This window comes from Microcebus murinus, chromosome 15 (assembly GCF_040939455.1).
Source record: "Microcebus murinus isolate Inina chromosome 15, M.murinus_Inina_mat1.0, whole genome shotgun sequence".
Taxonomy (NCBI): domain Eukaryota; kingdom Metazoa; phylum Chordata; class Mammalia; order Primates; family Cheirogaleidae; genus Microcebus; species Microcebus murinus.
This window is the reverse complement of record NC_134118.1, coordinates 25,439,828-25,467,214: the sequence shown is the minus strand read 5'-3', so window position 1 is coordinate 25,467,214 and position 27,387 is coordinate 25,439,828. Positions and strand designations below refer to the sequence as shown.

At 37.7% G+C, this 27,387-nt stretch overlaps 1 protein-coding gene across 3 annotated transcripts; it reads left to right on the top strand.

Annotated features, from left to right (window-relative positions):
• The first annotated feature begins 2,573 nt into the window (after positions 1-2,573).
• Positions 2,574-26,730, top strand: ZNF184 (zinc finger protein 184). 3 transcript variants are annotated; one of them, XM_012741986.3, is made up of 6 exons: positions 2,574-2,641; positions 3,247-3,399; positions 7,836-7,903; positions 16,313-16,439; positions 16,800-16,895; positions 20,214-26,730. In XM_012741986.3, the coding sequence occupies exons 2-6, from the start codon at positions 3,393-3,395 to the stop codon at positions 22,172-22,174; spliced, it is 2,259 nt and encodes a 752-aa protein (XP_012597440.1). In that variant the 5' UTR covers positions 2,574-2,641; positions 3,247-3,392; the 3' UTR covers positions 22,175-26,730. The 3 variants fall into 3 exon arrangements, with proteins under 3 accessions (XP_012597440.1, XP_012597438.1, XP_012597437.1); XM_012741984.3 differs by having other exon boundaries at positions 2,580-2,715; XM_012741983.3 differs by having other exon boundaries at positions 2,580-2,956.
• Positions 26,731-27,387: the final 657 nt, after the last annotated feature.

Here is a 27,387-nt window from a genome sequence, read left to right as displayed (position 1 = left end):
CATGCATCCCTGGGATGAAGCCCACTTGGTTGTGATGGATTATTTTCTTGACAAGCACCTGGATTAGATTGGCTAGGATTTTGTTGAGAATTAACCAGTGTTCTATTCATGACAATATACACATTCTCCAAGATGAGTGAAGATTTCTCTACCATGTTCCTTACTTCTATCACTTCCATTCCTCACCAGTATTGCCTTTAAAGTCCACATTTCTATCAACCATCTTTTCAAGACACTCTAGGCTTCTATAATTTATGTGCCTCAAAATTCTTCTAGCTTCTACCAATTACCAAATTCCAAAATCACTTCCACATTTTTAGGTATTTGTTATGATAGCACTCCTCTCCTCAGTACCAAAATCGGTGTTAACTTCCTAGGCCTTCCATAACAAATTACCACAAACAGCCAAATAAAGGAATTTAAAGTGGTATTATCTAAAACTTTTTCAGTACTAAAATTTATTTTGGGACTTTATGTATGGAAGATAATTTTGCTGATATAAAATTCTTGGGTTACAGATATTTCCCCTCAAATTCTGCTGTTATTATTCCATTGTTTCTTAGTTTCTAGTGTAGTGAAAGGAAGACAAAGGCATATTGACTTTTGATCCTTTATAATTATTTTTTTCTTAGTTGTTTGTAGGAATTTCTTTTCCCCTTGTGGTTTAAATTTTCTTTGCCAGCAGATGCCTAGGTCTCTCTCCCACTCTCTCTCATTCTCTCCCTGCAACATTATGAAGTATTTTAATATACAGATGTATTCTTTCCTAGTCTCAGGAAATTATTGTATTTCTTTACTAAGGAATCTACTATTAGAGATTAGGAGGGAGTGCTTGGGACCATATTACTAAAATTCAAGTCCCAGCTTCCCCATTTACTGGCTGCTATGTGACCTTGAGCAAGTTACTCAACCTGTGCCTCAGTTTCCTTTGTTGTAAAGTAGAGATAATAATAAAGAAGTAACCTCATTAGATTGTTTTAAGAATTAAATAAGTTAATAGATGTAAAGCACTTAGAATGATGCCTGCCACATAGGAAGTGTTAAATGATAGCTGGTTTTTATCTGGTCTCTGCTTTACGATTGCCAATTATCCACATGTTGGCTTTTTATCCTCTGTCCTTCATACCATTTTCTCTTATTCTGTTTCACTCATCTTTTTCTTTTGAATCATGGGTAAGCTTTTTATTATTATTATTATTTTTTGACAGAGTTTCACTCTGTTGCCCGGGCTAGAGTGCCGAGGCGTCAGCCCAGCTCACAGCAACCTCAAACTCCTGGGCTCCTTCTGCCTCAGACTCCCTAGTAGCTGGGACAACAGGCATGCGCCACCATGCCCAGCTAATTTTTTTCTATATATTTTTAGTTGGCCAATTAATTTCTTTGTATTTTTAGTAGAGACGGCGTCTCACTCTTGGTCAGGCTGGTTTCAACTCCTGACATTGAGCGATCCTCCTGCCTCTGCCTCCCAGAGTGCTAGGATTACAGACATGAGCCATCGCGCCCAGCCCATGGATAAGCTTTAAAAGTATATTCTATACATAAGTGATTCACTTTCCCACAGCATCAGTTCAGTTTTTCTCCAATATGACTTTACGTTGCTGCATTTTAAATATGCTTGCTATATGTTCTTATTCCTTTGTATCTAGTGTCTTTTTATTACAAGCCTGTTCTCTCACAGCTTTTCTGTTCTATTCTATGCCATGTCTTCTTGTATTCTGCTGGGAATACCAGATTGTTTCCTGAAATTCTTTTCTAAATCCTACAGACCTTTCCTGAAATCTGCTCTTAGAGACTTCTAAATATTGTTCCCTTTATATTGACTGTAAGTTTGTTTTTTCGTATACTGTTAGGATTTTGAGGTTTAGTGTTTTGTCAGCCAACAGGCTGAGACTTGAGCTTGGCCCTTCTATCCAAATGTTGGAGACACACTGAAGCACAGTAAAGTGCAAGGGTCACATCTTTAAAAATATGAAAACCTACCAACTTTTTGGAAAACCTACCAACTCTTTCCAGCCAAAGACACACCGACAGACTGGCTTTGGGCTCCACTTGCAGCTATGTACTGACTGACATAGGCATATAAAATGAAATATTAAGGGGTAAAACACAGGAACACCACCTCTAGGCTTCCTTAAGCATTTCTTAAAATGTGGGTCGCGACATAACTGAGAGTCATGAAAGTAATTTTAATGGATAGCAATATTTTTAAAACAAAGGAATAGAACACAAAATAGAATGCCGGACATGTAATAAAGCATCGTGAAGCGCTTGTTCGCGGTTCAAAACTCTATGCGTGTAAACACGTCTTTCTCACAATCAGCCCAGTCAGGCAAGTTTGGGAGTCACGCTCTGCGCACACGGACGCTTGAAACAATCAGGGTCCAATGAGTGGTTGGTCGAACGCAGGGGGCCACGCAGCGCGAACGTCCATATTTGCTGTAGCATCTGGGAAATGAAGTTCCGAAACATCGTCGTGAAGCATTCTGGGAAGCGTAGTCCTGTATGCCTGCTGGGCGCGGGTCAGCGCAGCTAGCCTGCGGGGCGGAGCTGCCTCCGCACGGCCGGAAGTGACCATTGAAGCCGGCTGTAGGCGTGGAAAGAGGCGCTTTGGAAGTCCAGCTGCTGTGGCTCCCTTCGTTAGGTCTGGTGGCTGTCACTGCGCTTCTGGACCGGGGAACCGAGTGTGTGGCTCGCGCTAGGGGGAGGGGAGCCCAGGTATCACCATGGCAACTGCCAGCCTTCCAGGCGCGTGACGTCACGCTTCTGGTTTCGCCGGTAGCGGCCTCTGTGGGAGAAAGCTGGGGAGTCCTCGAAGGGGGCGCACCTCGCCTCCTGTGTGGGGCGGTCCCGCCTTGATCCATTGGAGGGCTTTGTTCTTTTGTTCCGGCCTAAAGGGAAGTCGTGTGCTGGGCCCCGCCCTGCTGGTCCACCTTCTAGCTTTTACGCTCCGCAACAGGTGTGTCTTTCTGTATCAGACCCCAGGGGTGTGGGTCGCAACTGTGCCCAGAGGGAACCGGCCCAGTCTGTGGGCGCCCCTGGCCAGCTTGTAGGATGGGCACCAAGGGTTTTTTGGATCTGAGCCTGAACCTGCGTACTCAGTCGCCACTCTTTTTGTTCATCGGAGTGCCACATGCCTCTGGTGCTCTCTTGGGGTACTTCTCTTGTGTAAGACCTCTTGGCCACTCTAGGAGACTCTGAGGTGTGATTTTGTGACGTATGCTGCTGACTCCATCCTGTGTCTTTTAGGGTAGACAACCTCAGCGTGTGTAAGAGCTCAGACTTCCAGCAAGAGGAGCTGGACATCTGAGTGTTATACCGAGGTACGAGCTGGAAGAAGGCTGCTTGGCGAACCCTAGAGTCCAAGTTCCTGAGGAACGAGATGAGCTCCTGAGATGGAAGGTAATGGGGACAAATCAGGGGAGAACGGGGTAATAGAGGCTAGAGAGTAGTCATGACTGGAGGATCAAATACTGGATGTCAGAGCTGGCAGGAGAGGTGGAAGGAAGGAACAGTATGTTTAGGGGTACGTAAAGAAACCTAATTACATTTCAAGGAGATACTCATATTTACCTTATAGGGAGATACTTGGGGGAAGAGTTAATTTTTCCTGGCATCCATATTGAGTAATGAAAAGGAACAACGATTCAGAATATCTGTGATCACTATTTGACTTCTATTTATTAAACATTAGAGTGATAATCTTGTAGTCAGAAAAAAAATCTTGGTAATAATCCCTTCAATTCAAGAATCAGTTTTGAAATATACTTGGCAGATAGCCATCTGTCAAGACTATGCCAGAACAAGTGTGGCATTAAACTTGCTATTTGGAGTGTAAACTATTCCTTTGTTGGCTTTCTTTTTTTTAGTTTCTTATATTAGAAGTGGCTGTCCCTGTAACTTTTGTGTTGATCTTAGTTCTTAGTGCCCCAAACCAAAAGTTCTTCTTTTACATTGCTGCCCGTCAGACATGTGAATTCAGCTGTTAAAACTCCTCCTTATAAATTATTTTATAAGCAATATGGCCTCAGTTCCTTTGATGTCCATATGATATATCTTGACTTCTTCACCAAAAACTCTACTGCTTGTCAGCACTGGCCTAATACTAAACATAGTTCTTTGGATGTCCTTTGAAGAATACCTGAAAGTATGGTGTACTACTTCTTTTGATTTGGATTATACTTCTGCTGTTTGCCATCAGATTGTATTTGCTTTTAAAAGAAAACAATATTATATTTTAAATCCTAGATCTTTTTTACATAAACTGAAGAGAACTAGACATTGCCATTCTTGTATAATGGAATTGTTATTATCCTTAATTTCAGGACTTAATATTTATGATTGCTCGATTTTTTGCCCTATCAGAATAATTATTAATCCTAATTTATTTCTTCAGTGTTTTAATTATCATTTCCAACTTTATGTCACTAGCAGATTTGATGAGTATTCTTTCTATTTCTTTCTACATGTAATCAAACAGGTCAAGGTAAGGACAAAGCCATGTGACATGTCACTATAGACTTCCCTCTGCATTGTCATTGTCTTTACATTCTTTAGATATGGCTATGCAGTCAGGTTTGGTTTAGCCTATTATCATGTAGTCAGTCCTTTTTCTTGCATCTGTTAAAAATAGTATCAAAGGAAGTTTTAGCATTATCCATATTCTTCCTGTAGGTTTGAGCTATAATTTTCTCAGTGTTTTTGCCCTTAATGTCTTTTTATGATGTTCTTTTAAATTCTAAGTTCCTAAGAATTAAATCAGCCAAAATGGTTTCATTAAAAGTCTTTGTTTTTTCTTTTTTGGGGGGGAGATTTTTCACAATTGTGTAGCTAGGATTAACTTTCCTGACCTTCTATTCCTTGTAATCATACTATTTGTAACAGTTACTGAGCATTTACTATGTGCAAGGAACACAGTTTGTTTCTGTCACTGTTACTGTTGTTGATTCTCTTGGTTTCTGTTACTTGGATTCAAAAGCATCTTACCCTCAGGTAAGATTTCAGGTAGTATTTCTCTTGATCTTATTTTCCTAAAGTCTTAGATACCTATCTGTTCATGTACAACAATTTCTTTCACTGTTAAAAATTCCAAGAAGACATCTTCATTTTTTTCTTAGGATTTCTATTATGGAAGTTTTTCCATACTGGCCAAAATTGAGTCAAGGATAATAATTCCCTTTATTGCTTCTTCTACTTTCCGAGGCATGACACCATTAAGATCAATCAAGAATTTCTTGATTAACACATTTTTTACAAAATGAAACTTATATACTTACCCAGACAATTGAAACCATCTAGGTTTTCTTGATATTCATCATCCCCACTTGCCTAAGCGGTTGATGCCATGCTGCTGTCAGCATGGTACTGCTTTTGTTTTTGCTTTCCTTTTTGATTTATCTACAGTTTCCATCAGGTTTCACACTCAAGATTATTGCATTGCATACAATAATCTGTTCCTTAGTCTTTCTCTTTCTATCAGATCATTTTCAGTAAATTTTACCCAGCCTTCTTTGAACCAAGGCTTGATCATGAAATCCATAGTAGGCCAGTGGGATTTCTCTGGAATTTGAATCTTGTGCCTAAAAGCAGATGCCACTGACCCACTCTAATGGTGGTATCTCCAAAGAGACTGTCCTTGCACCCTATAGGTGCAATCTGGATCCCCTGAAATGATGTGGGTCCTATGCATTTGATTGTTCAGCTTTTCTTTTTATTCTGCTCTTCCACAATGTCCTTATATTTAGTTTCTTCTTAGTTTTTTTAGTTTTTTAATAAAAAGTTCTATAGTTTGAGGGTTTTATTCCAATTATGACTTCCATCAACAAACCTTGGTAATTCTTAAAAGACTGTACGTCCCTCTTTTTTTTTTTTAGGTGTAAATTCACTTGGTTTATTGCCCTTATCTGATGCATTTGTGTCTGTGGTCATAAATATCCTTCCTGACCCTTATCTGTTGTGATTGTTTTTTCTTGGTTTTTCCCAAGTATCTCTTACAGCATTGTTATTCTTTCTATTTCATACTTCATATCTCTAATTCAGATTTTATCTCCAGAGATACCTTCCCTCACTGGTCTTTCTGCATACATTCAACTTCAAGGGGAAGAAAATTATTCTTGCCTACTTCTTTGTGGAAGCAGTACACCTAGTTTAGTTTTCCCCACCGCTGTCTCCTCCTTAACAGCATTTTGAAAGGTATATTTGTCAGATATTTGTTTTCACACATTTAAAGATGGGGAAATTGAAGCCTAGAGAAAACAAGGGATTTGCATAATTATATATGAGAAATTATCAGAGGAGTTGTTCTGAGAATCAGGCTTTCCTATCAATCAGTACTCTGAATAGACCTCCTCAAGAGCAAAATTTGTTTTCATTTTCTTTATTGAGGTACACATTACAGTAAAGTGCACACATATTACATATAAAATGTACATCTTGATGAATTTTTATATATGTGCATACTACTGTAACCAAGATATGTAATATTTCTAATGCCCCACAAGTCTCTCTTGTGCACCTGCCCAGTCAGTAATCACTCCAGAGGTAACCACTATTCTAACTTCCATCACTATAGATCAGTTTAATCTGCTTTTGATTTAATATATATGTAGTCATATACTATACACATTCTTTTGTCTGGCTTATTTTGCTCAGTGTTATATTTATGAGATGTATCCATGTTGTTAGTTATATTAGTAGCTCTTATATTTTGGAATATTATTCTCTTGTATGAATATACCACAGTTTGTTTATATCTTCTCCTGTTGAAACACATTTGAGTTGTTTTCAGTTCAGTGATATTGTGAATACACTTGAAATGAACATCGTGTACAGGTCTTTGGATAGACATAAGCAATTCTATAGGTGGATGCACAGGAGTGGAATTGCTGAATCAAGGGTAGACATATGTCTAACTTAGATACTTATGTTTAACTTAATGTATACTTTCTTTTTTTTTTTTTTTTTTTTTTTTTTTTTTTTTGAGACAGAGTCTCACTTTGTTGCCCGGGCTAGAGTGAGTGCCGTGGCGTCAGCCTAGCTCACAGCAACCTCAAACTCCTGGGCTCGAGTGATCCTTCTGCCTCAGCCTCCCAGGTAGCTGGGACTACAGGCATGCGCCACCATGCCCAGCTAATTTTTTTTTTTATATATATATCAGTTGGCCAATTAATTTCTTTCTATTTATAGTAGAGACGGGGTCTCACTCAGGCTGGTTTTGAACTCCTGACCTTGAGCAATCCGCCCGCCTCGGCCTCCCAAGAGCTAGGATTACAGGCGTGAGCCACAGCGCCCGGCCTACTTTCTTAAGGGTTGATAAATGTACCCACCCCTCACAGCAATTTGCAAAAGTTCCAATTATTTTGTATTCTTGCCAGCAATTAGTATTGACTATGTCTGTTTAATTTAAGACATTCTGATAGGTGGATAGTGTAAACAGTATATGTCACTGTGATATTTAATTTGCATTAATAGCAAAGTTTTCAAAGGACATACGAAGACTTTTGGAAAGTAATCTGATTATTTCTTTGTATTTTACATAACAAAGAAATATTTTATGTAGCAAAGAAAAGGTACCAGAAATATTTTGACTCAATGAGGAATGTAGATTGAGTTGTGTGATCTATATGACTAAATGTCTATGGACAAAACTCAATCTTAAAGCAAATCTTAAACAGGGCCCCAGTTAGCAGTTCTCTTGTATCTTTTTTTTTTGATTCTGAAATGTAAAGGAAATGGCATAGTTTCTGTTAGTTTCAAATAGAAAAGTAAATGGGCTTTATGCATTGCTGGGAGTAGTTAAATTGGAGAGAATTCATTATGGCTTCTTCTTCTTCCCCTAGATCTGTCCTCTTCAGACTCTGCCCTTTTCCAAGGGGAACATACTCTATTCCCATCATCCAGTTTTCAGGTAAGTTGGGATTTCCTAAAATGCCATTTTATTCCTTACGATGAGATTGTACATTCTTTTGCAGTGGGGTATTTTTGTCCCAAAACCAATGTTGGCAATTCATTTTGTGCTCTCATCTGCCCAGTGACCTTATTTGTAGCTCTGCCTCACCAGCTTTAACTAATATATTCCCCACTTAATCTCTTGTTTAGTATCTTGCTGTGCTCCACAGATGGGAGAGCAAAAGAAGTACAAAACTTGATCCTTTATTTGAATAGACCAAAATGACTGCTAAAAAACAAAACAGGCAAATATAAGAAAGGTGAAAAGAGTACCCTAGAATTCAGAAAACAGAAAAATGTATGCAATCTACAGGGGTTAGGAAAATTTCAGGGTAGGTGACATTTGGATATTTGAACGAGTGAGGTTGAGGGCTGGATTCTAAATATGGGGAAGATTATAAGCAGAAGTTCACAAGTAAGAATTCATAAGTGTTACACAAGATTCAGAAAAATCTGAAGGAGATGTTTTATTTTGGCAAGTGGTAAACAAATGATTGAATAAGGTTAGAATATGAAAGTCTTTAAATGTCTGGATGAGAAGTTGAAGGCATTATTCTATAGGTCATTTGTAAATCATTAATGGTTTTTAATGGAGAAAAAGTGACCTGATAATGTTTTAGGAAAAAATAATAACTGATTGAGAACTTAGATCAAAAAGGTAACAATTGTTCCAGCCATAATCAACCTTAAACACTCCTTTAATCAGTCTCCTTTTTCTTCTTAGACTTTCCCTTCTGCTTACTTCTTGTTCTACAACCAAATCTTTTTACCAAAGAAATAGTTCCAAGTACTTTTGGTATTGCTTTCTTTATTGGGGGGTATATTGTGACAATAAACTGCACATATTTAAAGTATATGATTTGTTACATTTTGACGTATGTATACACTCATGAAACTATCACCACAATTAAGAGAATGAATTATAATGAAGAGAATGAATCTATAATCAGAGAAGAAACTGTAATCAGAGAATATACTTTAAATAACTTTAATCCTTTCAAATTTATTGAGGCTTTTTTTCCCCCAGCATATGCTCCATCTTGGTAAATAATAAATGAGCACTTGAAAAAAAATGTATATTTTGCTAATGTTGGGTAGAGTGTTCTACAAATGTATTAGTTTCCTATTGCTACTGTAATTAATCACCATAAGCTTAGTTGACACAAATTTACTGTCTTACAGCTTTAAAGCTCAAAAGTCCAAAATGGGTTGTCAGGGCTGCATTCCTCTGAAGGCTGTAGGGGAGAATCTATTACCTTGCCTTTTCCAGCTTCTAGAGGCTGGTATGTTCCTTAGATTGTGTCCCCTTCTGTCTTCATAGCCAGCACTATGACATCTTCAAATTTCTCTCTGTCTTGTCTTCTATCTTCACATTTCCTTTTCTGATTTTCTTGCCTCTCCCCTAGAACTGTAGGATGGTCCTAGGACCCTTGTGATTACATTAGGTGTTTATACCATTTATATTTAATATGATTTTACACTTAATATGTTACATTTAATGGGACTGTTGATATGGTTTAGCTTAATCTAAAGTCTGTAATCTTGCTGTTTATTATTTGTACTGCCTTTGTTCCCCCCAGCCATCTTCTTTTGTATTGAATCTTCTTACAATTCCATTTTATCTCCTTTATTGGCTTATTGCCGTAACTCTTTGCTATTTCAATTGTTGCTTTAGGCTTACATATTTAATTTGTCACTGTTCATTTCAAGTAATATCTACTTCATAAATGGTATAAGTACAATAGTGTGCTTCCATTTCTGCCTTCCATAAAATAGTTTTTATGCTATTGTTGTCATATATTTTACTTGTGCATATGTTATAAATCCCACAATACTTTATTACTTTCATTTAAGCAACCAGTTATCTTTGAAAGAGATTTAAATAACAAGGAAAAAATGTATATATTTACCTATGTAGTTACCATTTTTGGTGATCTTCATTCCTTTGTGTAATCTGTGGTTTACAGTTGGGGGTAATTTTGCTGCCCAGGAGACATTTGTTAATGTTAGGGAATTTTTTTGATTGTCATAAATTAGTGGGGAGTGCTACTGGTATCTAGTGGGTTGAGGCCCGTGGATGCCTTACTACACAGGATAGCCTCATCTCCCCCAATTATTTACAAGAATGATCTAGTCCAAAATATTAATAGTGCCAAAGTTGAGAAACCTTGGTGTTGATTCATATTTTCATCTGGTGTCATTTTTTTTCTTCTGATTGAAGGACCCTCTAACATTTCTCATAGTCTATGTAGGTCTGCTACTAAAGAATTCTTTCAGGTTTTTATGTCTACTTTTAAAGTCTTTATTTTGCCTTTGTTTTTGAATTCTAGTTTGATAGATTTTTTTCCTTTTAGTATTTGATATTGCTTCATCATCTTCATGCTTGCATTGTTTCCAACAAAAATACCACTGTCCTTTTTATCTTTGTTCTTAAATATTTACATGTTTCTGTTTCTCTGACTGCTTGTAAGATTTTCTCTATCACTGAGTTTGAGCTATTTGATTATGATTTATCTTGGTGTTTGCACTTTGTGTTTCTTGTGCTTGTAGTTTATGGAGTTTCTAGAATCTGTAGTTTTAGTTTTCATCAGGTTTGGAAAATAATCAGTTACTGTTTCTTCAAATATAATTTTCTGACTCCCTTTCCTCTTTTCTCCTCCCTACCCCCTGACTCCCTGCCCAGGGACTACATGCAATTGCACATATATTGGTCCACTTGAAGTTCTCCTGTAGCTCCCCAATGCTCTTTTTTCAAATTATTTTTTTTCTGTTTCACTTTGGATAGTTCCTATTTCTCTCTCTCTTTTTTTTTTTTTTCCTAAGGGACAGGGTCTCACTCTGTTGCCCAGAGTGGAGTGGCCTGATCATAGCTCACTGTGGCTTCAAACTCCTAGGTTCGGCCGGGCGCGGTGGCTCACGCCTGTAATCCTAGCTCTCTGGGAGGCCGAGGCGGGCGGATTGCTCAAGGTCAGGAGTTCGAAACCAGCCTGAGCAAGAGCGAGACCCCGTCTCTACTATAAATAGAAAGAAATTAATTGGCCAACTAATATATACAAAAATTAGCCGGGCATGGTGGCGCATGCCTGTAGTCCCAGCTACTTGGGAGGCTGAGGCAGGAGGATTGCTTGAGCCCAGGAGTTTGAGGTTGCTGTGAGCTAGGCTGACGCCATGGCACTCACTCTAGCCTGGGCAACAAAGCGAGACTTTGTCTCAAAAAAAAAACAAAAAACAAAAAAAACACAAACTCCTAGGTTCAAGCAATCTTCTCACCTCAGCCTCCCAAGTAGCTGGGACTACAGGCATACACCAGCATGCCAGGATAATTTTTAAATTTTTTTGTAGAGATAGGGTCTTGTTATGTTGCTCAGGCTTGTCTCAAACTCTTGGCCTCAAGTGATCTTCCTACCTTGGCCTCCCAAAGTGCTGGAATTATAAGTGTGAGCCACCATGCCTGGCCCTATTTCTCTTATCTTTGAAGTTACTAATATACTCTTCTCAATGCCTAATCTGGTGTTAATACTATCCAATGTATTTTCTCTTTCAGAACATTCTCATTTTCAGCTCCAGAAGTTCCATTTGGGTTTTTTGGTTTTATTCTTCATTTCCACATCTGTTTTTGAACATATGGAATAGAGTCATAGCTTTTAATGTTCTTGTCTGTTAATTCTAACATCTGTGTCAGTTCTGGGTTGGTTTCAGTTGATTGATTTTTGTCATTATTATGGGTTATATTTTCCTGCTTCTCTGCATGTTCGATAATCTTTGATTAGAAGCCACATACTGAATTTTACCTTATTGTGTTCTGCATATTTTTATATTCCTATAAAATATTTTTGAGCCTTATTCTGGGATGCAGTTAAGTGACTGGAAACAGTGTGTTCCTTTCAAGCCTTTTAAGATTTGTTAGGTGGGCCCAAAACAACATTTAATCTAAGGACATTTATTCCCCACTATTGGGGCAGGAGTATTCTGAGTATTTAACCCAGTGCCTCATGAATTATGAAGTTTTCCAGTTTGGCTGATGGCAATAGACTATTTTCAGCCCTTTTTGAATGCTGCTACTGGTCCCTTGAGACTTTTTGGATGATTCTTTCCCCAACTCAGATAATCTGATCGCACCTATGAACTGACTGGTACTTGGCTGAATACTCAAGAAGGAACCTATGCAGTTCTCCTTGCTTCTCTCTTTGTGTAGTTCTCTCCTCACCAGTACTTTGTCCTGTGAACTCTAGTCACTTTGATTGCCTCAAACTCTCAGTTCTGTTTCTTCAAGTTCAGAGAATCTGTTGGTCTCCTCCTGGTTTCCCCCACCCTACACCGCTGCTTGGAAACTCTCAAGGCAGTAAACTGTAGCAGTTGTAGGGCTCACCTAATTTGTTTCCTGATTCTCGGGGATCACTGTTTTTCATTATATGAGGTTCAGTGTGTTAGAAATTGTTTCATTTTGCCTGGAACTTTTTGGTTATTTCATGCAGAAGAATAAATCTAATTCTTATTAATTCCATCTTGGACACAGCTCGATCATTTGTTTTTTGAAGTGTAGACTTTGTTAGTGCTAACCTAGTGTAGCCTTACTCTAGGACTATGTTGCAGAGACCCATGACTTGCTCTCAGTTTGTTGATTCACTGGAATGACTCACATGACTTAGTAGCATAACTTATGGCTAAAGAATATTACAGCAAAGCATACAAAAAAAGTTCATAAAGAAAAGGATATTCATAAGCCAAGTCCAGAGAAATCAGATGCAGGCTTCCAAGTCCTCCTTCTGTGATGGTTGTACAGATGCACTTTCTCTTTGTGATCCACAGAGACTTGAGAAATGTCCACCCAGGGAAGCCTGCTTGAGTCTTAGAGTCCAGAGTTCTTAAGGGTTGCTGATCACATTGGCTGTGATATTCTTCAGTGTGACCAGCTGTGGTACAGACCCCACACTAAGCACCTGGTACACATCATAAATTTATGTGTTTAAACAGTGCTGACAGCCTGGTACGTCCTGCCCCAGTCCTCCAGGCACACAGAATCACATCATTAATCAGTGACTATGTAAACATTCCAAGGTTTATTTTTCAGAGCTTGTTCAAGGGTCAGAACCATAGATCTGTAGATCCCTGAAATTTAGGAAGGATTGAGCTGGCAGACCTGCTGCTTAACTCTTTCCTCACAGGCTAGACTTGCCCTGCTCCTAAAGTATGCTGGAACTGTTTGTGGGAGCTGATTGTGCACATCTCTTCTCAACTCTGTATTCAGCTTTGTCATATTGTTAACTCCATACTGCCCATGGAGATTGTGTTTACACCAGATTTTTGGAGCTCTTCCTCTGTGCACCTCCCTCCTCTCTAGTATCTGTCCTACAAATCCCCTGCCTCAGTATTTCTGAGCTACTACCTTTGTCTCCTCAGCTCAGTAAGACCACTGCTTTGCTAGAGTTCTATCTCCATGCTCTACAGTCTGGGCAGTGCCTCAGGCAAAAAGTTGAGAGGATTTGGGAGCTCATGTTAGTATTTCCTTTCTCCCAGATACCTCACTTCTGTCCTGCCTGCTGTTCAAAATATGAAAAGATTTGTTGCAGTTATATTGTTTAGTTTTTATTGCTTGCAGTGGGGAAGCAAGTCCAGTTGCCCTGTCATGGTTAGAAGCAGAAGTTCTAATGATTCATATATTTATCTATTTTAAAACAAATTTTATGTACACTCACTCAGTTCCAAATACTTAGAAAAAAAAAAGAAAGGTAGGAAGTTTCCCTGCATTTCTCCAGGTCCCACTTACTCATGGGGTCCCACCAGTAGTATTTCATTGAGTATTTTTTCAGATTCTTTTCTATGCATTTACATATACACTTTTCTCTTATTCATAAAAATAAAAATGGGATCATACCATTATTCTGTTTTTAATATATATATATATACATATTTTCTAATCAGTACATGTAGAGATAGCTCATTTTGAAAATGTCTTCATAAGTGTTTTAGTATGAATATATATCACATACTCTTTAACCAGTCCTACTAATAGACATGTAGTTTGATTTTTTTCTCCTTTACACAAATGATGTTGCAATGTAACTTGTTCATATGTCTTTGTACCCTGAGGTGTTTCTGAAGAGTAAATTCCTAGACACAGTAAGACTGGATTGAATGGTATATGCGTTTAAAGTTTTGATAAATCTTGTCAGATTGCTCCCCAGATAGATTGCATTTGGATTCTGTTTGTACCATAGTATGTGAGCACATTAGCAGTATTACCCAATCTGCTATCTTATTGTTTAACTATTTTTAGTGGAGTGGAGAATCTTTTCATGGTTTATTAACAGTTTCTTGGGTGACTTGCCTGTTTGGGTTGTTGGCCTTTTTGTTGTTGTTATTGTGAGTTCATCTTTCATTTTTCCTTTTATTTTTAGTTAACATGTAATCATTATACTTATTTATGGAATACAGAGTAACAATCAATACTGTATACAATGTGTAATAATCAAATCAGGGTAATTGGCATATCTGTTACCTTGAACATTTATTATTTCTTTGTCTTATGAACATTCAAATATAGGAAATAATATGCTAAATTATTATTAATCATATTCTCCCTACAGTGCTACAGAGCACTAGAACTTATACCTGTAACTTGGACCCCCCATATACCTATAATTTTGTATTCATTAAACCAACCTCTTTATATCCTTCCCTCCTCCCTACTCTTCCCAGCCTATAATAACCACAGTTCTACTCTCTACTTCTATGAGCTTAATTTTTTTTAGCTCCCACATATGTGTGAGAACATGCAATATTTATCTTTCTGTGCTTCCCTTGTTTTATTTAACATAATGTCCTCCAGGCTCGTGAATGTTACTATGAATGATGAGATTTCATTCTTTTCTTTTTTTAATGGCTGAATGATACTCCATTGTGTGTGCATGTGTATATATGCACCACATTTTCTTTATCCATTCATCTATTGGTGGACACTTAGGTTATCTTGGCTATTATGAATAGAGCTGCAGTAAATGTGGGGGTGCAGGTATCTCTTTGATATACTGATTTCCTTTCCTTTGGATAAATACCCAGTAGCAGGATTGCTGGATCATGTGATAGTTCTATATTTAGTTTTTTAAGATAATGCCATACTGTTTTCCACAATGGCTTTACTAATTTACATTCTCACCAACAGTGTATCCTTGTCAGCATTTGTTATTTTTTTGTCTTTTTGATAATTAGCCATTCTGACTGGGGTGAGATGATATCTCATTATGGTTTTGATTTGCATTTCTCTGATGATTAGTGATGTTGAGCATTTTTTCATATACTTGTAGGCCATTTTTATGTCTTCTCTTCAGAAATGTCTGTTTAGATCATTTTCCCACTTTTTCATGGGATTGTTTGTTTTTTTGCTGTTGAGTTGTTTTAGTTCCTTTTATATTTTGGATGTTAGTCCCTTGTTGGATGATAGTTTACAGATATTTTCCCTTCCTCTACAGGTTATCTGTTCACTTTGTTGATTATTTCCTTTGCTGTGCAGAAGCTTTTTAGTTAAATTGCCTTTTGTTTTTGGTATCTTATAGAAGTTTTACATTGTTATGTGGTAATTATATCTGTCAGTCTCTCTTTGTCTTATAATTTTTGCCTTATACATTTCAAGCTAATATAACTATTTTCCTTTCTTTTATTCTGCCTTTTTGTTTTAGCTTTTTTTTTTTTAATTTAATCTTTTAGCCAATAGAAATTTTTTTGTATATTGTAATGTAAGGGATTCACTTGGATTTTATTTTTACAATCATTTGTTATAACACAGTTTAGTGACTAATCCATCTTCACTAATTTGACTTTGAACTGACTTTTAATTTAACTAATCTGAAAGCTGCTTAATCTCTTTCAACTCTTATAAAATGAGTCTGTTTCTGGACTCTCTATTTTATTTCATTTTGTTTTATTTTGTATTAGGCCACTCTGTTTTAATTACTTTATCTTTTGCTATATTTTGAAATGTAGCAGGGAAAGCCTCCCATTCTTTTTAAAAAAATCTTTTGCTATTCTTGCATATTGTAGGTTGTAAAAAATATTGATAATAATAGTTATCCTATTAATTATCTTAAAACACAGAAATAATGATGATGATGACAATAATGAACATGACAGTAGCTATATTAACTCAGCATTTATATGCCAGACCCTAAATTAAGCATTTCACATGGAACATTTCTTATCTAATTCTTATACTAACACTGTGGGTCAGATGCTGTTTTTATATTTATTTTACAAAGGAGGAAATGTCAAGATCACTTTCTGATAGATGATCTTTCTTCTGTCAGTATTGCTAACTTTACCCCTTTCTAGGTAAATGTTTTATGGCTAAGCAGAAATATGTTTGGTATTTCAGGAATCAGTGACCTTCAAGGATGTGATAGTAGACTTTACCCAAGAAGAATGGAAACAGCTGGATCCTGTCCAGAGAGATTTGTTTAGGGATGTGACATTGGAAAATTATACACACCTGGTCTCTATAGGTGAGTTGACTTTGCTGAGTTAATATCAGGGGATGTCCAAGAAGAGGGTTCCTCTTGTGCTTAGGTGAATTTTGACTTTAAGTTTAGGGACCAATTTTGGAAGTTTTTGAAAAAGTTCTTACTCTTCTAGCAAGCAGAGGGACAAACTAATAATTTTCCTGAATCAAGATTAGTTCCCAGATTATACCTTTACCATGTCTGGGAATTTATAACTCTGAAGCTTGGCATGCTATCTACTCCCATCAGATTTATCCTACATAATCATTTTTTCTAAAGACAAAATGGTGAGGTTGAATTCTGATAAGGTACTTTTCTCTTACTGGAGACAGGTTTCTTTTTTTTTTTTCTCCCCACGAGCAGGACTCCAAGTTTCCAAACCTGATGTGATTTCCCAGTTAGAGCAAGGAACAGAGCCATGGGTCATAGAACCAGGTATTCCAGTACGTACCTTTGCAGGTAAGTAAAAGATGCCAGCAGATGTATATCATTAATTCTAACAGCCAGCCTGATAAGAGAGAATTTTATGTCTGAAGTATAGATGTACTCACTTCTCTTTAAGTATCTCTTATGAAGATATGGGAAGCCATCTGTTCTGGACTCTCTTATACTTTGTCATGTCACTAACTGTCTCAATCTGTATTATATTTTTATACTTCTTTTAGAGGAGGTGTCCTTCCTGCCTTTATCTAAAGTCAACCGTTTGACCTGGACTCTGTATTCCATCTCTTTCCACTTCCTTTGGGACCCTGATCTCATAATTATCACCCCACTTTTCAGTTCTTAAAATTTTCTATTTTGGATTGATAGGCTCCATCCTATCAGTGCCTTCAGACGAAATAGATAGCCTATATTTCCAAATACATTTACTCAACACTGTGAATCTTTCTGGCTACCATCCCATCCTATCTCTCTCTTTTCTTTCCCAACCAAACTCAACACAACTGAGCTCCATACCCACAGCCTTCATTTCTTGATCACCTAATCCTTTCTTAATCTCATGTATAGTTCTGATTCTATCACTTTATCATGTTATCTTTGAAGATATGAGTAACTTTCTTCTAAATCATCAGTTTCCAAACTGTACAAAGTAACCTTTTCAAAGATCTAACCCTGGAAAAATGTACAAACCTAGTCTAAATAAGGCATACATCTCCAGAGTTAGTGGGGTATAGGTGGAGAAAAATGTGTACTATGTTCAAATTTGGGAAATGTTGGATTAGCTAAAGCATGTTAGCAAATTTCTTACTGTTGTACCACTCAGAGATTTTTTTAGTAGATAATTAGGCATCATGACTGCCCAACTGGGTTGCATAGAATATAACATTTCTCTTCTTTCTCCCTCTTCTCTCCCTCTCTTTCTCTCTTGTTCCCCCTCTTCTGTCTTTCTCTAACTATGAATCCCTTTTTTTAAAAATCATATCTTAAAATCTTTCTCCTACAAGATGGTTTCATAATTTAGAAAACTTAATTTTAAAAATGTGAGCTTTATTAACTAGTGCTTACAGTTAGTTAACTTTTGGGAAAAGCAAGTTGTCAAATTTTATTACAAATTATAAAAATGAAGTTTTAAAAAATCCCTACTTGATCAGATAGAAAATAGTTTTAAAACACTTAAATGTTTATTGAAAAATCTAGGATTTTAAAAAAACACCTAAGTCTTTACCAAAAAGAGTTGTATTTAGATGAAAATAATAAAACTCCTCATGTTGCATAGATAATAATGTAGCTAGCTCCAGTTATCTGGTTAGTGTACAGAAGGCAAACACTTGAGATATTGAGCTCCATGCTTTTGTTTACTTCTTATTGCTGGAATTTGACTTGATGATGATAATCTTGGTAAATCAGCACTCAATTCTATTTTCTTTAGTATCTGGAACAAATTTATTCTTAGCTGATGAGTTGGCTGCTTTTATCTCTATAAAAATGACATAAAGTTTTGTAGATATCTCTGCAAGTAATTGAAATTATGACAGTACCTACATTGAGGTGGCCACTGGCCCTGGGCCTAGTCTCCATCATTTTTCTCATTCTCTTTATTGCTATCTTCTTAAGGCTGTCTTGGTGACCTGGCCCCTGTAGAATCGTGATCTATAACCGGGATATGTATTCTGTCTCACTTATATACCTTGTTCTCTTATACCCTGGTTCTCAGCACCCTGGATTACTTCTTTATGCACAGCTGTCAGAATACTGTGGTCAATGCCCATAGACTTTGTGTATAGTAAAGTGGGCATTGCTTTCTGCAATAGGGATGGTATTGTTCAATCTAGTCTTCTGGAACTTTCTCCAGTCCTTCATTCTTTGCCCACCCCAGATATTCTGGTAAGTCTGTTTGTTATTGAGTTGAAAACATACAATGTAGATAACATTGGTTGTGATCTGCTTCATGTTGCCTTCAACTGAAATTCCAGCCAGGTTTGGAGATCTGCCATTTACATGCCCTTTTCTCCTTTAACAGCATCAGACTCCATGTTCTCCATGTCCTTCACTGCAAACTACTTCCACAAGGTTTTCTTTATGGCCACCTGATGTACAAACATAACTTCCTTGGTGTCATTTCTGTTGATGAAAATACATTCATTTCTTTAAAAATTAGCCATTCCCAAAGCCTATGTTGGTTGATCTTGTCCCTGCTGGAGAAATTCTGCTGTTATGAGGCTGTCTACACTGATGCACACTGCACCAATACCCATGGTGCCAGGTGTGGAGGGGGGATGGTAGGCAGCTCTGGGTGCTGCCTCACTCTTTTCCTACATACAGTGATAGTCATAGTGGTAGTGACTGGGCTCACAGCATGAGAAAGATTCAGGATTCTTTTGGGTCTGCTGTAACCTCTTGTTACCAGTGGAACTGAAGAAGTGTTGTGTTAAACACAGTCTTTGTTTTTTAAGGATACTGCCAGCAGTGATTACCCTACTTCTAATTGTCTTATCTTGGGCAGCACTCTACTTCCTGATTGTGTACTTTCCTTTTTGTTTATTCTGTTGTTTTGTAATAAATTGCTTTCTTTCATTAGTATATTTTATTCATCCTATTACCCTAAATACTCTCAAGGATCTCCCCCCTACCTCTGCTCTTTCTTCTATACATATATGGTTTTAGCTATTCTTTTCCTTTCTGTTTTGAGCTGAAACTTTCTATCCTACATTTGAACATCCTAGTTTTTCTGCTACTTTTGGCATCTTCCACTTTCATAAACACTTCTACAGTCCAGTCCTCCATTTCTTTTCCTAATTCTTAAATTGCCTAGACTTGAACTTGTTATCTTCCTCCCCTTAAATTATTTTCTCTGCTATTTACAACTCTCCCATTTCTAACCATAATGTGACCATTCTGTCAGTGTTTCAGGGGAAAGACCATGGGGGCTTAGCCATGTCTTTTTTGTTTGTTCTCTCTTTAAATCATGGTTCTTGGATTTTTATTTTGTTGTTCATTAGCAAAAAATCCCAGTTCAGACTGCCTCCTTCAGATTCGGTACATCTCTGTCTACTCTTAGCCATCTTTATGGTCACTTTTTAAATTATCACCTTGAATAGAATTCCCTTACTGGTTCTTAGAGATTATCTATGAAATTGAATGAGACATTTTCTTATCACTTTTATATTTTATTTATCATTCTCCTTAGCTCCTTCTGACTTTCTCCCCAAATAATACATTTTTAAAAACCATCAGAATTTTCTGAGGGCTTTATTTTTAGTTTAATTGGATCATTCCCACAATAGCAGTTTTGTTTTTCTCTATTCAAAAAATATTGGCATTTTCTTTTGCTTTCAGACTGGGAGACAAGAGCCAAAAATAGTGTGTCAGCCCCAGAGCTTGACATTTCTGAAGAAGAGCCATCTCTAGAGGTACTAGTAGAAAAACACAAAAGGGATGATTCTTGGAGTTCTAATTTCTTAGAAACCTGGGAATCTGAAGGCAATCTAGACAGGCAGCAGGCAAACCAACAGACACTGCCAAGGGAAATAAAAATAACTGAAAAGACAATCACCCCTTGGGAGAGAGGCCCTGTAAATAATGAATTTGGGAAAAGCATCAATGTGAGTTCAAGCCTTGTAACACAACAAGAAATATCTCCAGGAAAGACCTCTACTAAAACAAGTGTCAAACAGAATTCAAACCCAATTAAAAAAGAGAAATCTTGTAAGTGCAATGAATGTGGGAAAGCTTTTAGTTATTGTTCAGCTCTTATTCGGCATCAAAGAACACATACTGGAGAAAAACCCTACAAATGTAATGAATGTGAAAAAGCCTTCAGCCGGAGTGAAAACCTTATAAACCATCAAAGAATTCATACTGGAGATAAACCATATAAATGTGATCAGTGTGGAAAAGGCTTCATTGAGGGTCCATCTCTTACTCAACATCAAAGAATTCACACTGGAGAAAAACCCTATAAATGTGATGAATGTGGGAAAGCCTTTAGCCAGAGGACCCATCTTGTTCAGCATCAGAGAATTCATACTGGTGAGAAGCCATATACTTGTAATGAGTGTGGAAAAGCCTTTAGCCAGAGAGGCCATTTTATGGAACATCAGAAAATTCATACAGGAGAAAAACCTTTTAAATGTGATGAATGTGATAAAACCTTCACCAGGAGCACACACCTTACTCAGCATCAAAAAATTCATACTGGAGAGAAAACCTACAAATGTAATGAATGCGGGAAGGCATTCAATGGGCCTTCAACATTTATCCGTCATCATATGATTCATACTGGTGAAAAACCATATGAATGCAATGAATGTGGAAAAGCCTTCAGCCAACACTCAAACCTCACTCAGCATCAAAAAACACATACTGGGGAGAAACCTTATGATTGTGCAGAATGTGGAAAATCTTTTAGTTATTGGTCATCCCTTGCTCAACATCTGAAAATTCATACTGGAGAAAAACCTTACAAATGCAATGAATGTGGAAAGGCCTTCAGCTACTGCTCATCCCTTACACAACATCGGAGAATTCACACCAGAGAAAAGCCCTTTGAATGCAATGAATGTGGAAAGGCTTTCAGTTATCTCTCAAACCTTAATCAACATCAGAAAACTCATACTCAAGAGAAAGCCTATGAATGCAAGGAATGTGGAAAAGCCTTTATTCGGAGTTCATCTCTTGCTAAGCATGAAAGAATTCATACTGGAGAGAAACCCTACCAGTGTCATGAATGTGGGAAAACCTTCAGTTATGGCTCATCCCTTATTCAGCACAGGAAAATTCATACTGGAGAAAGACCTTACAAGTGTAATGAATGTGGGAGAGCATTCAACCAGAACATACACCTTACACAACATAAGAGAATTCATACAGGAGCAAAGCCTTATGAGTGTGCTGAGTGTGGTAAAGCCTTTCGACATTGTTCATCTCTTGCTCAACATCAGAAAACTCACACAGAAGAAAAACCCTATCAGTGTAATAAATGTGATAAGACTTTTAGCCAGAGCTCCCATCTGACTCAGCATCAGCGAATTCACACTGGAGAGAAGCCCTATAAGTGCAATGAATGTGACAAAGCCTTTAGCCGGAGCACTCATCTGACTGAACATCAGAATACTCATACTGGAGAGAAACCATATAACTGTAATGAATGCAGGAAGACTTTCAGCCAGAGCACATACCTCATCCAGCATCAGAGAATTCATTCAGGAGAGAAGCCTTTTGGATGTAATGACTGTGGAAAAGCCTTCAGATATCGTTCTGCTCTTAACAAACATCAGAGACTGCATCCTGGCATATGACCATTCTAGGAACATCATAAATTTAGGGGATATATTTAGTTTGTCCCTTTGTTAAGTACTGAAGAATCAGAGTGAATTTAGAAACTGCTTAAAATACTTTAACTTTTCACTATCATGTAATATGCTATGGAATGTAAACTACATTGTGCTGAATTAATCCAATTATGTTATTAAGCAACTTTGTGATATTGGAAAACTCAACTGTTTTAAGCTTTAGTTTCCTCTGTGGAATGAGAGATTTTGAGTAGATGATTTAAAAGATAGTTTGGAATTTTATAATCAGTTTTGTATATTTACAATATATTCTTGAATAGGTATATTATACGTCAGCATTTTGCTGTGTTGCATCTAGAATGTGTATGTTTATGCATGTTTTGCCAATAGAAGGAATGTGTGCTTCGGTAACTATACTGGGGATCTATTATGCTCTTCTTACGCACTTCAGTTGTTTAGGTAACTGGTTCCTAATAAAAAGAATTATAAAGGACCAGCAAATTAAAACTTCACTTGCATATAACGGCCTCAGTAAGAGTATTAAAACTTATTATTTCCTCTTCTAATATGTTTTTAATATTCCTGGAGTTTATCACAACTACAGAGGTCTGCTTCTACAGCTAAAACCAGTGTTATTTAACCTTGGCCGTATATTGGAATCACCTGGTATCTTAGTTAACTTATGTTGTTATAATAAATTACCATAGACTAGGTGGCCTAAAAATCCAAAATGTATTTTTCATAGTTCTGGAGGCTGGGAAATCCAAGATCAAGGTGCTGGCAGATCCAGTATTGAGTGAGGGCCCACTTGCTGGTTACAGACAGCTGTCATCTTGTTGTGTCCTTACATAGTGGACAACCCAGAGAGAGCAAGCTCTCCTATCTTTTTATAAGGGCACCAATCCCATTTGTGAGGGTTCTGCTTTCATGACCTAATCCCCCCCTCCCAAAGGCCCAACCTTCTAAGATAATCACATTGGGGATTAGGCTTTCAACATTGGAATTTTAGGGGGACATAGTCTGTAACACCTAGAGAACTCTACAAAATTTTATTGCCAAGGCTCTAGGCTTCAGTATTTTTTTTCCAAACTCCATGTGTACCTTAGAAAGAAAATTGGCTTATTTTTCAGTATGCACTCATTTAGTTAGTATCATCTTGTGGCTGCTCCTAGAAGCCTCACAGTTCAGTATACATAATGTAATTTTGACTATCATCCTGTTTTGTAAGTTGAATTTTCACCAGCTCTGGGATATAAGGTTAATTTCCTTCTTCACCAAAGTGCACAAATTAAATGGCAGTGTAAAGTATGGTCATTTCACTTGTCATTGGCCACCTCACATTGGTGGCAGATGACAGTACAAACAACACCCTTGGAAAGATGCAGTCCACAGCCAGTGTGGCAATTTGTGGTTACCCTGGTCATGATAACGTTTCAGCCAAAAACAAATAAGGCTTTAGCTGTAAAGTGGTGAGTCTTGTACATTTTCTCCAGATATATTCTAGTTATCAGGTTAGCTCTTTTAAAAACAGTTGATAATTTCTCAGCCTCATTTTCAGCTCTGAGAACAGAGGGCATCACAGAAATGTATCTTTATTTATATGTTTTTAGACTCTTCTCACAAACAAGTTTGGAGAAGGGGGTACTGCAGATTGTTACAAATGAAAAAAAATCAATGCAGGCCTTTTTGCTTTTATAAATTCCAGTGACCTGCGTAGAAATTTTGTCACCTTCTTAACTGAAGATGCCAGACAGTGAAAAACAGAATTCAGAAAGAATGTAGCCATTTAAATCTCAGGACCCAGCCTGAGTAAGAGCGAGACCCTCATCTCTATAAAAAATAGAAAAATTAGCCAGGTGTGGGCGCCTGTAGTTCCAGCTATTTGGGAGGCTGAGACTGGAGGATTGCTTGAGCCCAGGAGTTTGAGGTTGCAGTGATCTATGATGAGGGGAAGAAGAATGAGAATTTAGTTTGGGAACTTCTTAACTTATTAAAACAAACACAGACAAGAACACAAAATATAAATGTACAATGTGAACTTATCTGTAAAGCTATCACCCAGGTCAAGAAATGGAGCATTACCAGCATCCCAGTAATCCTATTTTCCTTCAAGTCATAGTCTTTTCCTTCCCCAAAGGCAACCACTATCCTGAATTCTAATAGATTAGTTTGGCCTGTTTTTTATTATCATTGTGGTAGTCCGTTTGCTGCTGATACAACTGAATACCACACACAGACTGTGTAATTTGTAAAGAATAGGTAATTAGGCACACATTTCTGGAGGCTGTAAAATATTATACAAGAACATGGTGCCAGCATCTGGTGAGGGCCTTTGTGCTACATCCTCCCATGGTGGAGGGCATCACATGGTGAGAGAGGGCAAAAGTGCATGAGACAGAACAAGGGGCCAAACACCCATGATAATTAAGTCACTCCTGTGATAATGGCATCAATCTATTCATGAGAGCAAAGTCCTCATGACCTAATCACCTCTTAAAGGTCCCACCTCTTAATACCATTACAATGGCAACTAAATTTTAACTGAGTTTTGGAGGTGACATTCAAACCATAACAATAATATAGTATGATTTTGTATCTAGCATTTTTTACTTATGTTGTATTTGTGAGATGCATCCATATTGTTGCAAATAGTTGTGGTTCATTCACTTTTGTGCATGTGTTAATAATATTCCATTGTATGAATATACTATTTAACTACCGTATTGTCAACAGGCATTTGGATTGTTTCCAATTTGAGGCAATTATGCATAATGCCATTGAGAACATTCTTTACATGTCTGTTGATGTACATGTACACTCATTTCTGATGGAACATACCTAGGAATGAAATTATGTCACAGGAGTATACATATATTTGACTTTAGTAGACATTGCCTAATGGTTTGCCAAAGAGTTGCACCAATGTATGCTCCCACTAGCCATGTTTGAGAGTTTCCATTGCTCCACACCTTTGCCAGCATTTTAATTGTATATTTAATTTTAAACTCCCTCAAACCCAGGGGTTTGAGGTTGCAGTAAGCTATGATTGGGCCACTGTACTCCAGACTGGGTGTCAGAGTGAGACCCTGTCTCTGAAAAAAAATTAGAAATCAGAAAGATGAAGATCCATGTGTGAAGTAGGCAGCATGTAAAGTGGTAAGATAATTGGCAGAATGTAGTATCCAGGAAGCTGAATGAAAAAAGTGTTTCAGGGTGAGAGATGATCAACTACGTAAAAGTTCTGAGAGGTTGAATAAGATGAAGACTGAGAATGGACCTTTGTATTTGGCAGTGAAAGGGTCAATGGTGATCTTCGGAGCAGTTTTGGTGGTGTGGTGGAATTAAAACCTGATTAGAGGGGCTTAACATGAGAATAGGAAGCAAGCAGAAAGAGCAAATTTGAACACTTGAGGGATTTTTCTATAAAGGGAAGAGATAGGTGCTAGAAAAGGACATGGAGTTGAGGATTTTTTAATATGAGATAATATGTTTGATTGCTTCTGGGATTTAGCTAGCAGAGAAGGAAAAATTGGTAATCCAGAAAGGTGAAGGGATAAATATAATGAAGTCCTTGAGAAAGCAAGATGAGAAGAGCTTCATTGCACAAGTGGAAGGGTGGGCCTTAAAACAGAAGCATAAATAGTATGGTTGTGCTGGATGCAGTGGTTCACACCTGTAATCCCAGTACTTTTGGAGGCCAAGACAGGAGGATTGATTGAGGCCAGGAGTTCAAGACCAGCTTGGGCAATATATAGTAGCAAGACCCTACCTCTACAAAAAAAATTTTTAAAAATAATTAGCTGGGCATGATGGCATGCACCTTAAGTCCCAGCTACTAGAGAGCCTGAGGTGGGAGGATCTCTGGAGCCCAGATTTTGAGACTACAATGAGCAATGATTGCACTCCAGCCTGGGTGACAGAGCAAGATCCTATCTCTTAAAAAAAAAAAGAAAAGAAAAAAAGGTCTTTAAAATAGGAGAGAACAAGGAGCATTTGGCTATAGTTGTAAGTAGGTTGGTAGAGGATGGACATGGAAGTTCTCTTCTGATGTCTTCTATTTTTTCATAGAAACTAAGTCATGAGCTGAAAATGAGACATGGATGAAGAGGTGTTAGAAATTTAAGGAGAGGAGATCAGGTCACCTCTTATAAAATGGGAAAATGAATTGACTTATAAAATGGGAAAATGAATTGACTAAAGAAAGGTAGGATTGGAGGGTGGCACAGACAGTCCCTTTGAGGTATTTGGTCATGAGTTTAAAATGAGACAAACCATCATCACTGAGTTTTCTTTAGCTATGTTCAGCTACAGAGGGGAAGGGTAGAATAAGATGAAATTGGATTTAACCAGAATTTTTCTAGAGGAGTGTGACCCAAGAGAGAGGGGAAAGACAGCAAAAGGCTAGGCGTCATGGCTCATGCCTGTAATCCTAGCACTCTGGGAGGCCAAGGCGGGTAGATCGTTTGAGCTCAGGAGTTCGAGACCAGCCTGAGCAAGAGCGAGACCCCATCTCTACTAAAAATAGAAATTAGCTGGACAACTAAAAATATATATATAACAAATTAGCCGGGCGTGGTGGCGCATGCCTGCAGTCCCAGCTACTTGGGAGGCTGAGGCAGTAGGATTGCTTGAGCCCAGGAGTTTGAGGTTGCTGTGAGCTAGGCTGATGCCATGGCACTCTACTCAGGGCAACAGAGTGAGACTCTGTCTCAAAAAAAGAAAAGAAAAAAAGACAGCAAAGATGCTTATGAAAGAGAAATTGTAATGATGACCTGTAGAATTTCAGCTGGGAGGAAATTAAAGTAAGGCCTAAGTGGAGGTGGAGGGAGGTGGGAAGGGAGTTAGGGAAGTAAAAATAAATCCATAGATATTCTATTTTAGGTTTTGTTGGGATTGAAAAAAATTAAAGTTGCAGTACTAGGGGGAGGGGAGTAAGTTGAAAAAATAGGAGGTGGTAGTCAGGAAGTGAAATATTTGAAATTGAGATCTTGAGGGGTATACTTATTGGTAATGACACAAGGCCTAGGGTGTGACTATAGGTATGGATGTCTGAGATGGAAAGGAAACCTTGATCACTGGAGGAGAGGAAACCACATCAGGTATGGTGCACATCAGGTTACTTAGTTTGGTTAATATAAATCAGTCCCTCTATCAATTATTTTCTGACCACATCTAGTTTCAAAACCTTGGAACTAGGCCCTGGATGACAACAGTAATAA

Excerpts from the sequence above, each read along its gene's own strand:
- ZNF184 (XM_012741986.3), top strand. Across the intron at positions 7,904-16,312 it reads TCCCATCATCCAGTTTTCAG|GAATCAGTGACCTTCAAGGA; the intron begins GTAAGTTGGGAT and ends TTGGTATTTCAG. Across the intron at positions 16,896-20,213 it reads TCCAGTACGTACCTTTGCAG|ACTGGGAGACAAGAGCCAAA; the intron begins GTAAGTAAAAGA and ends TTTTGCTTTCAG.